The 20,464-nt window shown below is 41.4% G+C and overlaps 1 protein-coding gene across 11 annotated transcripts in view; it reads left to right on the plus strand.

The window, feature by feature from the left end:
• myo3b (myosin IIIB) overlaps positions 1-20,464 on the plus strand; it is a 655,750-nt gene that overhangs the window by 522,658 nt on the left and 112,628 nt on the right. For all 11 annotated transcript variants that reach the window (XR_013577968.1, XR_013577969.1, XM_078552132.1 and 8 more), the window contains 3 exons: positions 9,540-9,660; positions 16,149-16,206; positions 17,450-17,519. Coding sequence is in view for 9 of the 11 variants with exons in the window: in XM_078552132.1 (XP_078408258.1) it covers positions 9,540-9,660; positions 16,149-16,206; positions 17,450-17,519 (249 nt within the window). In the remaining 2 variants the exon portion in view is untranslated. The remainder of the gene's footprint in view (positions 1-9,539; positions 9,661-16,148; positions 16,207-17,449; positions 17,520-20,464) is intronic.

The following is a 20,464-nucleotide window of genomic DNA, read 5'->3' on the forward strand; positions in this document are numbered from 1 at the left end:
GCTATTAGACTAGCTGTTCGGGGAGGATAAATCCAGAGCCCAATGGAATGGTAATGGCTAAAGTTGCCCTGGTTAATACCACTGACTCAAGGCAACAGCACCTGCCAGTCATCCAGCCACCTTTCAGGGTTCTATGCCTGTGCAACGTGGGAGGCAGACCAGGCTGCCTAGGAACAAGCTTTTGTGATGCAAGTAGCAGCGGTTCCTTCCAAAAGCAAGCTACTATGAGAGGAAGGTCATATTGTAGTCCCATGACCCATTTGTAGAACATGAGCAGCCAACCACATAGCAATACAGATCTTTAGATTGCACTTATGAGTAACATCTTTATGACTAAAGTCGTCCTCTGCATAACAACTATTATAAAAGAACGTGCTTCACTGTAGCATTCCTCTTCTGCTGGTCAGCTCACTCTTATGGAGTCATTATCCATGGGAACAGGTGGTAGATTTTGTCACTCATAAGCCACTGAGTGACATAATGTGTTCAAGGAGGACTGAATTTTGAAATATCAATACCTTATGGTAATTTGCATCATATCTCACATTGACATGCAGGATCCTTTGCATGTTGTACATAGAATCTGTGCATCCAGGGATGGAAGCCCTTTCTGTTGAGAATTTTGAGGGGATTTCTCTCGGAGCTCACAAAGCATTGTGGATGCAACTGATCGTACTTTGGATCTTGGGAAACCAGTAACCCACAACACTGGATTGCCCTTTTATTCAGCTGCCATTCTGTAATGTGAATGGTGATAAATTCCCCAGATCTCATTTGAAGTGTGTCAGTCTCCTGACAAACAGATGTCCATACCACCCCCCTGGCTGATAATACATGAATTTCCCCGTGACAGCCTGGAATTACACCTTGTACAAATATTGGGTGTAGTCATGTTCATGGTCACAGAGAGAGCAGTGCATGCAGGTGACTATCTCTGTAAATCCTCCTACTGTTTGTGACAGATCACCCCAATAGCCCTTTAATGAAGCTCATTCTGCTTATACACAGCTCTTCAGTAAGACCTCATGACATGTATTATCTGTGCATTCTATGAGAGGAAGTAATATCTAGCGGGGTCCTTATTCCTTAAATGCTGCCTGATTCTCATTTGTTCCATGCTCTTCTGCTCCTCCTCCTCCTCCATGATTTGGCGAACAAGGGTATACCCATAGGGAATACCATACCTGAGAAGCCCCCACTGTGGTTAGTGGAGGTGGTGGCCATGGGACCCAAACCCTCTGATGGTCTTACAATTAAAGAAGCAGTCTGAAGCAAGTCCAGGTCTGCTCAGAATGCTAAAAAACGACCGCCAAAAGTTATTTCCAGTTGCAGAAATCAATATTGAAACTCTCCACACTTTTCAGGCTCACAAACCCCTCACTTCCGATTTTCTTGGCTGATTCTGGCAACAGCTGCACTTTTTAATTCACATTCTAACTTGCCCCTAGTGCATTACATGTGTAAAAGCAGACTTATGATAGATGTAAATGAGCTCACTCGGGACTTCATGGGCAGATCGTGGGAAGGGCCAGAAAGCACAAGTTAATTTGGGGAGATGGATTTTGGGGCAGGGAACCAGCATTAATGGTTGCCAATAAAGTTATTTTACACTAAAATTACAGAAAAAATGGAGTGGAATTTCTAGGTCATGTTTGATTAAAAGTTGGTGAACAAAGCAAAGGCAAAAATGTTTATGAATTCTGCATGAAAATCAACAACATCTTGATTTGTAACTTTCAGTATCATGTCATTGCAGCTTTAAAAATGAGAAAATTGTAAGTGCAAAACCTTGATCATTAATATTCCTTTTCAACATTAAAATCTACATACAGAGCAACTTGATCTGGCAGTTCTCTCAGTTTGCACCAATCTCTTTTCTTTTTTCATGTCTACTTTAATGTAATATTATCAAACATTTTTTTCTACATCTAGTCTAAACATTAATGAAACTACTGCAGGGATGTTCATGGCAGGGTTTGCTGTGGCAGATTATACAGTGAAGCCTTTTATTGCATCTTCCAGTTTGCTGTTGTAAACAAGTAGAATAGGAGATGACAATGTGAAAAGAATTGTTTTGGCTGGTATATGGAGCAACATCCTAGGTAAGTTATTTTTTAATGCATTAGGATGCTAATCTTAAGTATAATTACCAGGGCACTCTACAAACTCTACAATACCATTGTCTAGGCTAGAACTAGCAGCTATTATTGTCCCTGCACATGTGCAAGTTCTGTGCTGCATGGTGGTCCTTGTAACAGGTGAAAAAGCTTGGCATTTCCCTCTCTGCTGATCCAAACTCTAAAAAGGTTATTGGAGTCATTCCCAGGTGGATTTACCATGTCCCACTGAAATAGTTGGTGGTATTTTTTTCAGATGTGGCCGAACAGGCATCCCCGATTACTCTGGTATGCCTTTTCTTATACCAAATCATCCAAAAAATGATATGCTGTGATTGGAAGACTTCTGAAGAATCTTCCTGCAAAAGGACTAGAGAGGTTTTCAAGTCTCATTGTGATTACACCTGGAGGTCTGTGGGTACATTCATCATTGGGAAGAGGAGATTCCACCAACAGTGTCTGGCAAAGTGAGATTAGCTATATATTCCCACAGATGTTTGGGCACGTGTACAGACAGGAGTACCCAGATTACCACTTGGACATCCTGACCTGTCTGTCTGGTATAGCCTTTTCCTCCTTAGAGTGCTCTGGTGGACATAGTTGATGGATCTAGCATAAGCAATCTCTGCCCATATTTGAAATTGGTTACATCTTGAATATGCCCATTTATGTAAATAACCAACAGAGAAATTGTATTTCAAATGATTACTGACAATATTTTGTGAGCTGATTTCAAATACACTGCAATGATCACGGGCTGGATTTTACGTTTTCGACAGGGTCAGGGAAGTGGAATGGAAACTGAATGATCCACTTGCTTCATCACCCGCCATCTCAGCTTGTCGAATCAAGCATTGCATGGCCAATTAGTGGCCATCTGGCGGGAAGGAGGGCAATTATAAGTGCAAAGGGGAGCTCCGCATCCAATCAGGACTGTAGGCAGTGACATCATATAAGAGAAAGGTAATGCCATGACCATGTAAAAGGCATTTTCTTGAAGAGGTCTATGAGCTAAGCGTGTGTGTAGCCCCTTTTTAATTTATGAGTGGCTTAATATAAAAATAACCCTGCAGACAAGCTTTAGTCTTAAACAAGATAAAAGTTAGTTTATTACAAAGTGACTGCAGCAAGTTATTTAAGTAAAAGTGATAAAGTTACTAACTAAAATACAGTTACAAAGATTAAAATGCAAATAAAGGAAAAAATATACTTAAAGATGAAATTTCAAATCAGTCTTTGGGAGATATCATTATAGGCCCATTGCTTGAATTCCTTCTTTCTGAAGTGAAGGGCTTAAAACCGAGGTTCAGTTTAGCAGCTGCGATAGCTTCTGCAGTCGACTATTTAGAGGTTTGCCTTTTCAGGTGGACTCAGCAGATCACAGGTTTTTGGGAGAGAGAGGTTTCCTATCCCTCACTAATTCTATGGTTTTGGCACTTGCAGATTGATTGGACTATTTCAGCACAATAGCAGTTGATTTCTTAATACCTTCCCCTTTGTTCTCCCTTGGCCAAGAACCCTCTCTGATGATGTTTCTCAGATTTCTCCCTGGGGGCTCTGCACACAAAATGGCTGTTCTCAGTCTGTCTTTATCATAACCAAAACAAAATGACCGGTATGTTAATTTTGATGAAACATTGTTCCAGAAGCAAAGAAGTTAACCATGTTGAGGTCCTTTGAAGTTTCTTCCTGTCACCTCTTCCCTCAGAAGTGAAAAGGTTATTCACACCTTTTAGAATTGAATGGAGATCCCTGGAGTGTCTTTGTATTTTTAAAGACTCTTCATAGCCAGCTATAGAGATATGAGTCTGACAAGATTTGAATAAACACTGGAAGGTGCCATATTCTCTGTCCATACTTGCATTTTGAAAAATGCTTTTAAACTCAATGTAAACGCTTGAAAACAGAAATGTGCCTTTAAAACAGTTGTCCTTAAAATCTGTAATATCATAATTACACGTTTGTGCCAATATGAACGAGCTGGCGGTCATGGTTATAAGGCCTCTTGCTTTCAGAATGCTTCTTTGCTTTTTATTGAATGCTCAGAAAAGCTCAAAAAGTAGATTAAGAAACATGCAGATGCTGTCCCCCTTCCCCAGCAGAATCTGCTGCTGTATTCAGCCATTGTCCTGGTGGCAGGCCTTTTCTTCTTATTCTGCCCCATGATAGTTGCTGTAAAATACCCCCAAACTGTTTCATGGCTAATGCCTGAAAAATGCAGCGGACGACGAAAAGTTTCAGATGATTGGGCTGTTAACAAGCTTAATTACATTAGCTAGTAATTTCAAAATGTCAGATGGGCTGCCGATTTCCATGCTCACTTGCCCTTCGTAATTTTGGAGACTGGCATGATGTCATATGGCCAACCTAATGTCATCGTGGGTGGTGGCCTCCCTGATTTGCAGATATAAAATCCAGCCTGTTAGCTGTTGGGAGGGTGTTGGTTACAGAATGGTGTCCCTTAAAGAAGCCTTTGTAGTCTTCAGTAGGCTAACAGCAAATCTTTATTCACTACTTGTAACTAACAATGCACATATATGCAGTAAAAGATACAGGCAAGCAGCTCTCTCCGTGTCTCGGAGCGGAATCATCCCAGATTTGCTCTTAAGTGCGGTAGCGGGCAGGTAAAACAACGTTTTGCCCACCAGCCACGATGACAGGTTTTCACGCCGTATCGTCCCAAACCTGCCTCATTACTTATGCATTCCCAGGAAATACGCCGTGATGGGCGGGCTCTCATTTGCCCGCCACACCATCACCTCGCTGCTTCATCACGCCAGGTGTCATATTTAAAGTCTAACCGCGCGCACACATCTCAGTGCTTCCAGCCCATGACTACTGCAGGGAAGATGTCCACGAAAGGCAAAATGGCTGCAGCCCCAAGGTTTAATAACGCATCACTGGAATGCCATTTGGACACCGTGGAAGCCCACCGTGATGTCCTCTACCCCTGGTCTAGCTGCAGGACGGGCAGTGGCATCACCAATCCAGCATGACAGGCGGTGGCAGCAGTGGTCGGTGCCAAAGCTGCACAAAAGAGGTTGACCATCCAATGCAGATAAAGGATGAATGATGTCATCTGTGCAGCCAGGGTATGGCAACCATCTCAACTCTCTAAACTCACACATTCACTGGCATCTCACTCACTTCCAGCTCAAGGAACATTACCACCCTTCTCACATATGTACCCTTACATGTCCATCTGGCTTCTGGAGACTGCCTCCTCAGCCCTCACCATCTTGAAGCCACTTACACAGATCACCTGTGCCCCCACACACACCCTGGGATACCCTCCTTCCCTAGTACAGCTCTCATCCTGCAGCCTCTTCCCTTGCCTGAGGCCACTTCTCCTCCTTCCCCAAGCAAGACCTTGCCCTGCAGCCATTGAAAAGCCACCCACATATAGCTGATCTGGTAGGTAGAGGCCTACCGTGAACCCCCCTAAAAGTGATGTGGTGCTGTCTGTGAAGCCTGCTGCTGATGACTGCGAGTGCTGACCGAAGCAAGGTAGGCAAACAAACCTTGAAGTCCTGAGCGAAGTGCAGCCCGCCAGGTGCACGTCACTTATGTGCTTTTGTGAAACACGTCAGCATGTTTTCTCGCCGACGTGGGCGCATGATCCAGCAGTTGGGGAGGGGGAGGGGGGGGGACTGAGTCCGGCGGGCTGGCCTAATAATGATATGCTGATGTATTACAATGAGGTTCCCAACATCCGATGGCGGGAAACGCAGCACGCCATTGGTGGGCTGAGTGGACAATCGCAAACTGGTTTCACACCGTCATGAATCCAATAGCGTCATATTGTCTGCTTATGCCACCAAACACGCCCAACGCCGGCGAGCACAGAAAATCCCAGCCCAGATCTTTACACGTGTTGCTCAACACCACACTGACCCTAGGTCTGGGTCATGTGTCTTAATTCACTGTGCGGGTGGTTCTGTACTCAGTCCTACATTAACCGTGTATGTGTCAGACCCTTATACTACACCTCCCCCAAGTCTTTATCCAACGTATATGAAGTTACACCAGTTTACCTCAAGTCTTAAATTGTTATCAGTCTCATGCATTTACATTGTTGTTACACACTATTACTGTTCCTTCATTACCGCTACTACAGTATTATCACTACCCTATCTCCCCCTTTCCAGTTCTTGAATTTACGGGCTCAGGCAGCCTTGAGGCCTTAAAACCCCTCTATATCTTCTTCGTCATTCTATCAGAAGAATGGTTGGCTCTGTTGGTTTTGGTTCTTGGAGGTTGAACTGGCATTTGGGTGTGCTTTCATTGTTTTCTTCCAATGCTTCACATTGAACCACAGTTGGTCAGTTCATCAGTTGCGTTGATCAGGGGTTGCTGCTACTCTGAATAATTTCTTGCTGGGTGGATGAACATTTTATTCTTCTCCTCAGCATTCCTCTCTCTTTCTCTGTGTAGGCCGTCTCAATGCCCTCTTTGGCTGAGGAAGAGCGTTCCTGTAACAAGAAGAGGGATTGGAGGTACGCTCACCTCTAGTTGTTGTTGTCGATGGTGGGAGACTGCTGCCAGGTTCCAGCATCTCTTGTGGTCATGGTATGCTGGCTTGGAGCTGCAGTATGTGCACAGTTGCTGTGCCCACCAGCTGTACCATTGTCATGGTTGGAGGTAGAAGCTTCTTGGACTGCTGATCACTGTGTTGTACTTCTTGGACTGCTGATCACTGTGTTGTACCATTTCCACTGTAGGCATCATGGTTATCTCATGGATGGTAGGCTGGTCTGACCAGTTTGGGTTTTCTGGGGCCTGCAATGAGAATGAACCAACCTGCTCCACAAAGAGGGAAGAAAGTTCAAAGTTGAAGTCTGAGTCTGAATACTCTTTAGTGTTTGGGTACTCAGGACCATGCAGTTGCAGTTGGCTAATGTCAAGGTGGTCTTGACATCCTCTGCTATCTGGAGGAGATCTAAGGCTACACAGGCATCCCAGCTCTGGAGAGGGAAAGACTGGTTACGGATGACATACATCAGCTCAAAGGTCTGTTTGCCGCCATACACTAGATGTTCCAGGATCATGCCAATGACTGGGAGTTGGATTCCACCTGCCCCATAATGTGGAGTTCTCGCTGTTCAAAGCTAGAACTAATACCTTGTCAGTCTTTCCACCCCACCCCCACTAGAGCTGTACCTTGAGTGTCCTGCCATCCATTCTTAATTAGCACATTTTCTTAGATAATATCACCACCTTCAACACGTCTTTGATCCTTTTGTCTGTGACATCTTTTGATTATCTGCTCCTATCACTGCTTGCTTGTCCTTACAACCACCCCCTTCTCAACTTCTCTCCCACCCCCCGACCTTAAACCAGCTTATATTTCACCCCTCTCCTAACTATACTCAGTTCTGCTGAAGGGTCATGAGGACTCGAAACGTCAACTCTTTTCTTCTCTGCCGATGCTGCCAGACCTGCTGAGTTTTTCCAGATAATTCTGTTTTTGTCTTTGAACCATGGTTCCTTGACTGACAGGACTGTCACACTAGCGCTTGAATCAAATTTAAAATTTGTTAGATGACCATTTACAAGGATGTCAGCGTTTCAAAATGAAGAATCACAATCCTTGATCTCACCCAAGAAGCATGGTTCTGTGTCTGCCAGTTTTTCGGTCTCAACTTTGCAGATTACATCTGGGGTTTCTGTGTCTTTCTGACCTGCAGTTAGCCATTGTGTCCAACCCTGTTGTAGTGGAAGCATTGGGCTGTACTCGCAGGACACTGATCTCTCCTGTGGGGGCGCTTTGCAGAGCAGTTCAGGAATTGCTTTCCCTGGCTTGGATTGTCCCTGTGTCTTTGTGATCTGATAAACTGGACTGTGAGTTGGCTTCTGTTCCTTGCTTTATTCTCTTCCCTTAAGTTTGTCCTTTGTTGCTCGTGGGGTTCAGACGGTCTAACTATCTGGATTGCGTTCTCTAGGGTTAGATCATATTTAGCTTGTCAGAAGTGAATTGTCTGTGACAAACACCACTAATCTGTCTCTTCTGAGTTCAGAATTTAAATCTTCATACTCACCCCTCCACCATCCTGTAGAGATCATTTGTGAAGGAATCGACAGGTTCCCCTGGCAGTTGGACTCTCTTGTTGAATTTAGCTCTCTCCAATATTTTGTTGTTTCACAAGTTGAAATGAATGTCAAAAGATTTTAAAACCTCTTCAAATTTGGCAGATGACTCATCAATACCCTGTCTTACAATGATGTTGTATGCAATTGACCCTATAGAGTAAAGAAGTGTGTTCACTTCCTCTTATTCTGACTTTTTATTTAAACCAGAAGCAATGCTGTATCTTAAAAGTGTTTTTCTCTAAAGACCCCAATTATGTGACTTGTCTGGGCCTTAGGTTGGTTCAAATTGAGTTGGAAGTGTTGAATTGTGATCCATGTTCAAGATTTTTAAAGTTTTGGTACAGCTTTAAGAGCTTACAGGCTTTCAAGATGGCATCATTGTTCACTGTGACAAAGGATTTCCCACATTTGCTGGTTTTGGTGGGCTCCACAAAATGGCGATGGCGCGCTTCTTGAAGGAAAATTTTGAACAATCGCTGCCTGGGTCGGCTGTCTACCAACTTCTTTTGTTCAGCAGTTTGCTTTTCCAAGTAACGAGGCTTTCAAACTTAGACGTGAGCTTGCTGTTTTCCCAGAGGACAGTCACGACATTCTTGAGAGATTTAGTTAATTATTTTATTTTTATCTTACAAGTTTGTAATGTTTGGGGCTCTGACTGGCAAATCAGGTTTTAGCAATGGGCCTCGTTCAAGTGGCACTTCTGATGCTTAATTAGTGAAAGAGTTCTCAGGACTAGCTGCAGCCTGAAACTTTAAAAGATTTAGTTCACCCTTGCAGGCTCTGTGGACTCTGTGTTCTGAAGCTGGACTTCCAATGGAATCTTCTGCTTCAGTAAAAATCTCTGTCTTCAGCTTCCAGGCTCTTTTCTCCTGAGCATTTTCTGGTGAATTTTCTCAGCATCTTCAGCTTCTGTTGGGAGGTCAGAATTTCTGTTGAAGTTTTTGTTTTTTCAAGTCTTTCAGCATTTTAACGAGGTTGAGGGCTTTTGATCCCTTTCTGCCAACATGTTGGGAGGCTGTTGGTTACAGAATGGTGTCTCTTAGAGAAGTCTTCAGTAGGTTAACAGCTATTCTTTATTAACTACTTGTAACAATATACGTATCTATAGTAAAGGGTACAGGCAAGCAGCTATCTCCATGCCTAGGTCTTAACATGTCTCTGGCCAACATCACACTGACCCTAGGTCTGGGTCATGTGCCTTACATCACTGTGTGGGAGGTATTATACCCAGTCCCACATTAACCCTGTATATGCCAGGCCTTTAAACTACATTATCTTACTAAACATATGATCCTAAAATTAGCTTTAATATTTTATACTGATCTTTTACAGGTGTCAGGGGCTATCTAGCTCGCAAACAATATAAAACAATGAAAGAAAGTCATATATTGGCAACAGGGCAAGAATTCCAGACCACAGAGTGTGGATCCAGCAATGATTGTGAACAAATAAGGTGAGTTATAGGTGTTATTTCCAAGCATGTTTAACATGGCACAAATCATGTTGCTGCTGTGTTTTATGGACTACTTTTATGAAAATGTTGTATCCCGTGCAAAGTTCATCCCCTGAAAATACTAAGTAATGATGCTCAAATTGGTTTAGCCAGAAATAATTTCGTTTTCAGAAGACTTTGCAAGTCAGGTTTTTTTTTTGCAATAATTATTACTCGTGCCTATTATAGAGGTGAGATTTCATATGAACCAACAATTAACCCTATCCATAATGTATGTTAATTAGCATTCCACAAAGTCAACCATTTATTGCTATATATCAGAAACACTGAGAGATGCCACCCTCCTCAAGAGAGTAAATCTCAGATAAGTTCACCTTTCCTTATAGCTTAACTGTCTAAGTTCAGAAATCAGTCTCATACAATAAAGTGCATTTATTTCATATCCTTAACATAAAAAGGTTTCAAGGTGCCTAAAATACAAAGGGACATGGATGGTGGCTATAGCAGGAGAGATTAACAAGAGTGACTGGAAATTTGGTCATAAAGATAGGTTTTGAATAGATTACGAGATTGATGCATTTTGGAAGGAGATTCCAAAGAGTAAGATAAAAGCAAAATACTGTGGATGCTGGATATCTGAAATAAAAACAGAAAATGCTGGAAGATTTCAGGTCTGGCAGCATCTGTGGAGAGAGAAACAGAGTTAACATTTCAAGTCTGTAAGATTCTTCATCAATGCTGAATCAAGATATAAATGTAATGGGTTTTATACTGTTGAAGCTCAGGAAAAACTTGACAAAAATGTCTTGTATCCATGACAAAGGGAATGGTAATGATAGTGTTAAAGACTAAAGCAGGTACTAATAGTGGCATAAAGGTCATTTAGCAGAATGTGTTAATAGCAGAACAAGAATCAGTGCTCTCTGAAAGCAAAACATAACACATTACAGACAGGCCCTGTGGTGGGAGGGGGTTGGGGAAAAATTATATCAAAATGGAGGAGAGAGTTCATGGTCTGAAGTTGTTGAACTCAATGTTAAGTCCAGAAGGCTGTAAAGTGCCTAACTGGAAGATGAGGTGCTGTTCCTTCAGTTTGCGTTGGGCTTCACTGGATCAAGGACAGAAATGTGGGCATGAGAGCAAGACAGTGAATTGAAATGGCAAGTGACAGGAAAGCCGGGGTCATGTTTGCAGACTAAGCGCAGGTGGTCCGCGCAGCAATTACCGCTGGCCATTTCAATTCACCAACTTCTATTCCATCCCTTCAAATTTAAACGCCTTTGTCAAATCATCCCTTAATTTCCTCTATTCTAACAAAAACCAGCCCAACATTTATATTTTATACCAGGCAGGAACCTAGTAAATCTGCACTATACCCTCTTTATTGCTTGAAATCTTCTTATACTGTGGATCTCTGAGCTGCATACAGCACTCACAACTGTAATCTTACTAAGGTTTTATATAACTTCATCATACATCTCAACTTTTATATTTTATACTTCTTTCCATAAAACCCAGTTATTCCATTTGACTTTATAATGACCTTTTCCACTTGAGATCTGCTTTTAAAGACTAGTGAACTTGAACCACAAATCTCTCTGCTGATCCACATTACCCAGCTTTCACCCACTCAAAGTATTATTAATTTTATTAATCAAAATGTACCACATTACATTTATTGATACTGAATCCCATCTGTCACTTTATTGCCCATTCCACGATATTATCAATACACCCTTGTAACTTCCTTTGGAGCTTAGAATTAGTTTGCTATGCCTCCTATTTTAGTATTCTCTGCAAATTTAGACCCAACTCCATTTACCCTATATTCAAATCATTGAGATACACAATGAACAGAAGATGTTCCTGAACAGGTCCCTGAGAGTCACTACTGACCACCTCCATCCACTCTGAGAAACTCCTAGGGTAGAATTTTGCCAATGGCGAGCAGGGGGCGGGGCCCGCTCACCGACGCATAAAATGACGCAGGATGATGTCAGGGGGAACCCCCGACGTCATCCAGCCCCATTTAATTTTTCAGGAAGGCGGATGCACAGCCAAATCAGCTGTGCGCCCACTGACCTGTCAATGGCCAATTGAGGCCATTGACAGGATCATTGAAATAATTAAAGGACCTGCCCGTCCAACCTTAAGGTTGGTGGGCAGGCCAGGAGCCCCGGCGGGCAATAGAAAAACATGAAACCTCATCCACCGTCGGGATGAGGTTTCATGTAGGGATTTAAATAGTTTAATAAACTTATAATGTAAATTATGAACATGTCCCATCTCATTGTCACATGAGGGGGACATGTTAGGGAATTTTTTTTTCTAATTTTCATATTTTTAGAAGTGTAAGCGATCTCCCTGAGGCAGCGCTTTGCCTCAGGGAGATGTGCGCTCTTTCGTGCACATGCACGAAAGAGCGCACTCTCACTTTTGGGGAATACCCCCCCCCCCACCGCCCGCACAGGAAGTGCATAGCGCTTCCCGCCAGACGTCATGCTGGGTGGGCCTTAATTGGCCGCCCAAGTAAAATGGCGGCAGGGCCCGCTTCTCCAGAGGGATCAGCTCCCCGTCCGCCGGAGATTAGGTCGGGCCCACCCGCCCTGCAGGCAGAAAATTCTGCCCCTGCTCGTTGCATTCTTCCTTGGAACAAGATTTCATTCCAATTTGCTACAGTTTCACTGAATTCAAGCTCCATTAGTCTTCTCCAATAGTCTCTGCCGTGTGATACCTTTAAGGCTTTCATGTACATCACATCTACAGTATTCCCCACATCCACCATATATATCACCTTCTCAAAACACTCTATCAGGTTAGTCAGGCATATTATTCATTCCTGAATTTTGTGGCAGTTGCTTCAAATTATTTTCCCAGCATCTAGATATTTAGGCATTTCAACTTTAATTAAAGATGGCAGAATTTTCCCTACCATAGATGTTAACCTTATGTCTGCAATTACCCAGCTTAGTTTTGTTTCTCTTTTTTGAAAATGGATATTACATTAGTTTCTTGCCAATGCATCCTACACATTCATTCTCAATAGAACTCTGAAATGGAGGGCTGGGTTTTCACAGAGTTGAGGAGACTCCGCAGACCTTTAAAAATTGTGGCCAGGATTCCTGGCCCCATTGCCAAAGCCCCCAGTTTTTGTCAGCATGGGATAAGGTGTGGGCTGGTGCGGGTTGTGATCCCACACCCTGCACTCTGACCTGACAGGCTCCATTGCAGGGATAGACACCTCCTAGCCTCCTGCAATTTTCGTGGGGTCAGGCCAGCTTTTCAAGGACTTGTGGTTCACAGCCTCTCCGAAGATTGGGATCCATAGTCTGGATGAGGTAACTTTTGAAAGGTAAGTTCAAAAGGGCTTATCCATGACTCTCCTGCTGCCAACCTATGCCCCCCCACCCCACCCATCCCCAGTGGCTGCTCATACACTCCATGCTAACCTATGGTATTTCTATGTCTATTCACCCAATCAATGAATGAAGCAATGAACCTTTTGATAACAGTAAGATGTGTGGGAAAAATACATTAAAAATTCATTCATTGATAACTTTCTTTTAAAAACTGCTTTTACTACAGCCCCATAAAAGCTAAAAGTGTCAATCATCCAGACTTTTAAAGTATCAATAGCAGAAACTACAAGTGCTTGACACCTCTATTTTGTTTAAATAAACATTGTGCAATTGGCAAAATAGATCTAAGAGAAAAAGCTGTCAATCAAGCAATATTTTCCCTTGGGTACAGCTGTTTTAACAGAAAGATAGATATCTGGAGTCACACACATCCATTATTCTGTTGAAACATAAGTGTACAAGGGAAACATTATTGATTGACAGCTCTTTCTCTTAGACCTGTTTTGTCAATTATGCAATGTTTATTTATACAAGATCGGGGTGTCAAGTTTTTGTAATTTCTGCTATTGATACTTTAAAGGTCTAAATGATTGACACTTTTATAGGGCTGCAGTAAAAGCAGTTTTTTTGGAAGAAAGTTATGAATGAATTATTTTATTAAAGCTTTTCCACACATGCCATTTTTACTATAGGGTTCATTGGTTCTGTACAGATTGCATACTGGGTGCATGGGATTGGAAGTGCCATAGATTGGAATTGTGGGTGGGTGGGCATAGGCTGGCATGGAGGGTGCGAGGGGCCATTGGGGGCGGGTGGAGGCACATAAGTTGGCAGGAGGGTATGATGGCTGGGAGAGAGGCATAAGTTGACATGGATGGGGCATGGAGAGTGTATGGGGGGGGTGAGGAAGTGTACGGGTCGAGAACCTAACTGAGATGACGTCTCAGAGCACCGAAGTGGGCCATTTAACCAGCCCACCTCGACACTCGTGAGCCCCTGTGGCTGCTTCAGAACTGCTTCCACAGATGGTGGACTCCAATTAGCACCCGCCTCCTAGAATGAAAATCCCGCCTTTGCAGGCACTTTCTCCCAAAGCGGGCACGCCAAGTCAGGAAATTTCACAACTCCCACTACCCACGTCCAGGATGAAAATCCAGCCCATAATTTCCAGGGCTTCCATCATCTCTTTGCCCATTTCCTTCAGGACCCTCTGTTGCATCCTGTCAGGTCCCAGGATATTGTCCTCCTTTAACTTTTCTAATATCATCACTTTATTTATTATATCTTTCATCTCACGTTTAACCATTCAGAATTTACCTCTTCCCTAATACTTTTTCTGTTTATATCAGGTGCTTGTTAACATCTATATTAATTTCTGATTATCCTCTAATAAATCGCTACCCTCTTCTTTAAGGAATCCAATTTGGAATTTAAAAATCTCTTTTTATATATATATTTGTGGAATACTTCACTGTTCTTAAGAATTTTTGAAATTTTCTCTATATATTTGTGCCTTGCTTTCCTTATTCCTCACTTAACCATTCCTTATTTTATCCTATTTTATCATACCTATAGGCCACATCTTTAATTTTAGTTTGTTTATAATGTATATATTTATCCACTGTACTCTGAAACTTGAAGTTGTCTGTTTTTTTCAGTGGCATTTATGTATTCTGCACCTTTGCAATTTCCATTTTGTAATGTCTCATCCTGTGTGCCAATTATTCTTTGCACCTCACCCTAGCTAGTTAACACCTCATCTTTCTAAAATCTGCCCCACTCCAATCCCTTGCTTTTGTACTAACTTTTTACTTTTCTATTTGGACCTTAAACAATATCATATAAGGGTCACTATTAATTCACCAACCTAATTATTTATTTCTCAAAACTTGATCTAGCAACACATATGAGTCATACAAAACAATGAAGTTCAATTCTCTGCAGAATTATTTTATTCATTCTTGGGATGTGGGCTAAGGTGGCAAGGTTGCAATTTGCACATCCCTAGTTACGGTAGTGGTAGGTTGCCTTCAGCAGTTGAAGTCCTTTGAATCTTCTGATGCTTGTACTCCCACAAAGCTGTTTATGAATTCCAGGATATTAACCCAGCAACAATGATGTATGTCCAAATCAGGAAGGTGTGGGACCTAGCTAAACTCAACTTGGTGCAACAGTGGAGTTGCTACAGTTTACATCAGTACACTTGGTTACAGGAATGATAATCAGACAGTGATTCCATGTATGGTCCCATACATATGATGCAGCAACTCCTGCTAGAAATGCACATATGTGAATGTCAAATGGGAACAAGCTTGGCTACAATACCATCCCCTCCCCATCCAGTCAACTTGGGCATTGCACTGGAGGGTGGCCGATATCTGTGAAACCATACACCAGCAAGGAGATAACAACTTGGGCAGATGAGATTTTTTTTACAATGAAGATTAGTGTTCAAAGTGTTAAATAAAAATGCCTGTCATTGTCCAGGCTCTGACAACACACAACATGCTGATTGACACAACAGTGAGAAAAACATATTATGGCAAAAAAGATAAAATTAGGTTTTATATTAAACTTCATTTATAAGCAATCTCAAAATCACTGTTGCTCTTCGTATGTAAACACTGGAACATCAAACAAAAATGAAGCTTCCTGTCAGTGCAAGTCACAGCCGATTTTGTTTAGAGCTATTTTTGAATGCCTGGCTTGAGCTACACGATTTCCCGCCACCTCTCCCTGAAATGATCATTTAAGTCTGCTTGCTAAACTTGTTATAAACTGTTTTTCAGTATACTAGAAAGTAACTCACCTCAACCTATTGTAATGTATGACTGATAAATGCAATACCCAGTATACTTATGACTGAATGTCATTAAAAAAGTCAGTTTGATCAGCAAAGACTTCAGTGCATATGGTGTGCTTTTGATGTAAATTGTGCCACATCAATGATCCTTTTTATTCTCGATGAAGTCAGCAAAGCCATTCTGGCAGAAATTCTGCATATATAGTAGCAACTTATTGATCAATGTGGCATTGGATGTTCTTCTGTTACATACACAATATATTTTTTATATTTCACTATATTCCTTTGACCTTTGAATCCTTTACATTTCTGTTTATTTTTTGCAGCCACATCAGTTACAATGAAACTCATAACATTGATGAGAAGAATGAGGAAGATAAAAAGGTAAAATTAAATAGTCCTAATGTAATTGTACACACACACACACACACACACACTCGCACTTCAAAAACCTAAATGTGCAGGTTTGAGATGTATTCAGAGCAGCTTTGCTGAACTATCTTAACATGAAACCACTACAGCAATGTTTGAAGTCTTTGAGACAAAAGGCTGCTTGCATAGAACTGGTTCTGTGGAGAGACAGGGTGGTACAGTGAATAAGAGAATCAAAAGGCTGGAAATTTGCTGCTGTGAATAAACGCTAGCATTTCCCTGAGGTGATTTGTCTTGCACTTCACATTCTACAGATGTTAAAGCCCTTTTCTCTGTAAAGACCTGAGGTTCTTTGGTAGCACTTTGATATCCTGCTTGAATTCAATCTGTGAAATGGAAGAATCACTCTGTGACTTGGAGCCCCGCATAGTCTTTGATGTATGATCCAGTTTTTGCTGCTTACCACTTGATGTTGAAAGGATGAAATGAAAATGTACAGATTTGCCAGTAACTCTGCTAAGTATATGTAAGATTAAAAGGTAAAACCCTTTGGAGTATGTAGTTAGAAATGTTAAACGGATTAATACTTTCCTATTGTTCTTTTATTTAAAAATATAGATTAAATCTAGAGGAAGTCAGTGTGTTAGTACCAAAACATCGAGATTCAGATATTGGGGTGAAAATAGCAAGTTTCAGTCTTCACCCTTTCATACAAATCATTCTACTCAGAAAATATAACCAGAATTAATTGCAAAAACGATTATTGTCAGTCATATTCTTTTCACTAGATTAACAATAGAAATATATATGCAGTACAGGTGCATTTGTTTATTTTAATTCTGCAGCTAATATCTAATCAAGTCAGTCAAACTAATTGTAAGACCATAACCAGCCTTCTTTAATAGCCATTTCTTTGTTTTATCTTGTTTACATGTATCCAATACATGACATAGTTTTTCAACTTCTGATGCAAGTATGTGATGTCATTCCACTTGTCACATCAGTTTACAGATTGAGAATGAGAACAATTTGTTCTTTTAGAAAAGTTTGATAAAATTATTTAGATTTAATTATTGAAAACATAATTATTTTGGAGCACTGACTTGGATTATTGTGCATGCCTATTATCAAAGTCTGTATTTTTTGTCCACCTATGGCATTATTTTGAAATCAGACAAAGAACATTATAATCCTCATTGATGTTTAACATGATTTCTGGTAAATTTGATTTGTTTAAAATGTTGTTGTTTTACAGGCTTCTGATGAGGTAGTGAATCAACTACGACCAAGTGAAACACAGCCTCAAGCTCATCCAATTATGCAAGGTAAGGCAACATTTGGAGTGAGCTACATGTCACAATTTTTCCTTTGCAGAGCACACATGTAAATTAATATGCTAGACCATGGGTAATTGAGCATTTGCACAAAGTTATTATTTCCCTCCATCCACATACTCATCTGTTTTCTATGCATAAGCAAGAACAGTATAAAAGCTGCTTTATTTGCATTCACTGTTAGGATGATGATGGAGCTAGCAAGGAAGGGGAAATGCTGCAGCAATGACTGGTGTAGCAATTCTAGTTTATGCTAATCTGAACTGGATCATAAATCCAACTAATAGCTTGGAATAGATAAAATTAAGACAAATGTTCAGTTATCTTTGCAAAATGTGAAATTAAAGACATACCTTATTTATTGGATATAACTTATAGCATGTTTTGATGGTCTTCAGTCAACTTGTGCAGAAAATTAAGAAAGACATGTATATGTGGTAAGCAAGGCAACATCAAACTTTAGTCTTGTATTACCTTGTTTAGTAGGTGTAGTTTTACTGCTAGAAAGGATTAATCTGCAGTAAACTATAAACCATTTTAAAACCATTAAATATAGGGGCAGAAACCAGGCAGGCAATTAAAGTTACTTGTGGAACACACCTGCTGACATCCTTTGCCAGTCCTACAGGCTATGATTTTAACCAGTCTAATGAACAGGAGAGAAAAATGGCTGCTCTAAACCACCATGGTCCTTCTTTAAATATGAAGATCAGCCTCCAATGATTTCATTGTGGCCTGACTGCTAGTTAACCATGGGCTTAAGCAAGGAAATGGTTGTGGCTTCCCCACCAAGCCCACTGAGCAGAAGATGGGTCAAGTCCAAAGGGGGTTCAAAAATGTTGGTCTTTTATTCAACATCAACTTATATTTATGTAGCACCTTTCATGAGTAAAACGTCAAGGCACTGCTTACAGCAACAGTAGCAACAACTTATATTTATATAAAAGCAAAATACTGTGGATGCTGGAAATATGAAATAAAAACAGAAAATGCCAGAAAAACTCAGCAGGTCTGACAGCATCTGTGGAGAGAGAAACAGAATTAACATTTTGAGTCCGTATGACTCTTCTTCTATTTATATAACTCTTTTAACATAATGAAACATCCAAAGGTGCTTCACAGGACAATGAGAAAACAAAGTATGACACTCAGCCACATAAGGAACTATTAGGTCAGATGACCAAAACCTTGGTCAAAGAGGTTGGTTTTAAGAAGTGCCTTAAAGGAAGAAAGCGAGGTAGAGAGGTGGAGAGCTGAAGGGAGGGATTCCAGAGCTTGAGCCTAGGCAAGCACAGCCTCCAATGATGGAGCATTTATAATTGGGAATGCACAAAAGGCCAGAATTAGAGGAGCATAGGTTTCTCAGAGATTGTGGGGCTAGAGATTACAGAGATAGGGAGGGCCAAGGCCATGGATGAATTTGAAAATAAGGATGAGAATTTTAAAATGAAGATGTTGCTTGACCAGAAGCCAATACAGATCAGTGAGCATAAGGCCGATAGGTGATCGGGACTTGATGCAAGTTAAGACACGGACTGCAGAGTTTTGGATGGCCAACAGTTTACAGAGGGTAGATTGCGGGAGGCTATCCAGAATGCAATAGAATAGTTAAGTCTAGAGGCGATAAAGCCACGGATGAGGGTTTCGATAGCAGATGAGCTGAGAAAGGGGCATAGTCGAGCGATGTTATGGAGGTTGAAATAGGCAGTCTTAGTGTGAATATGAGGTTGGAAACTCATCTTGTGATCAAATGTGACACCAAGATTGCAAATAGACTGGCTTAACTCAGACTGTTTTCAGGGACAGGGATAGAGTCAGTAGCTGGGAATCAAAGGCTGGAGTGGGGAAAAAAAACAACAGTTTCAGCCTTCCCAAGATTTAATTGGAGGAAATTTCTTCTCATCCAGTACTGGATGTCAGATAGGCAGTCTGATAGTTTAGCAAAAGTGAAGGAGGGGAGAGAGGTGGTGGTGAGGTAGAGCTGGTCGTCTTTAGCAAATATGTGAAACAAACATTGTGCTTTCGAATGATGTCCCCAAGAGGCACCTTACAGATGAGCAGTGGTAGGGGGGTGGGAATAAGGATGGATCCTTGGTAACAATGCAGGAGTGGGAAGAGAAACCGTTGAACTGATTCTCTGGATATAATTAGGTGGATAGGAAAGGAACCAGGTGAGAGCAGTCCCGCTCAGCTGAACAGTGGAGAGGCATTAAGTAGCATGGTGTGGTCAGTCATGTCAAAGGCTACAGACAGGTCGAGAAGGACATTGAGAGAAAGTTTACCTTTAGCACAATCACATAAGATGTCATTTTTGAGTTTGGGGAAATGAAAGCATAGTGGTAATATCACAGGACAAGTAATCAAGAGGACCAGGTTAATGTGCCGAGGACATGGGTTCATATCCCACCACAGCAGCTGGTGGAATTTAAATTCAATTAATAATCTAAAATTGAAAGCTAGTCTCAGTAATGGTGACCATGAAATGATCATCAGTTGTTGTCAAAACCCATCTAGTTCATTAATGTCTTTTAGGAAGGAAAACTGCTGTCCGACATGACTCCAAACCCACAGAAATGCAGTTGACTCTTAACCGCCCTCTGAAATGACCTAACAAGCCACTCAGTTCAAGGGTAATTAGGGATGGGCAACAAATGCTGACCTTGCCAATGATGACCACATCCCACAGAAGAATTTTTTTAAAAGAAGAGTCATTTTTGGCACTTGACATAGGAGGAAACCTGGTTAGGCGATTGAAACATGGATTTCTGGGAAAAATGAGAAAGGATGTGATACCACATTCAAGGACTTTTGAGAGGAAGGAGGTAGGAGATGGGTCGGTAGTTTGCAAGGACTGAGGGGTCAAGGGTTGTTTGAGAAGAAGGGTAATGATGGTTGATTTAAAGGAGAGAGCGACAACATCTGAAGAAAGAGAACCA

This window comes from Cetorhinus maximus, chromosome 11 (assembly GCF_964194155.1).
Source record: "Cetorhinus maximus chromosome 11, sCetMax3.hap1.1, whole genome shotgun sequence".
NCBI lineage: Eukaryota > Metazoa > Chordata > Chondrichthyes > Lamniformes > Cetorhinidae > Cetorhinus > Cetorhinus maximus.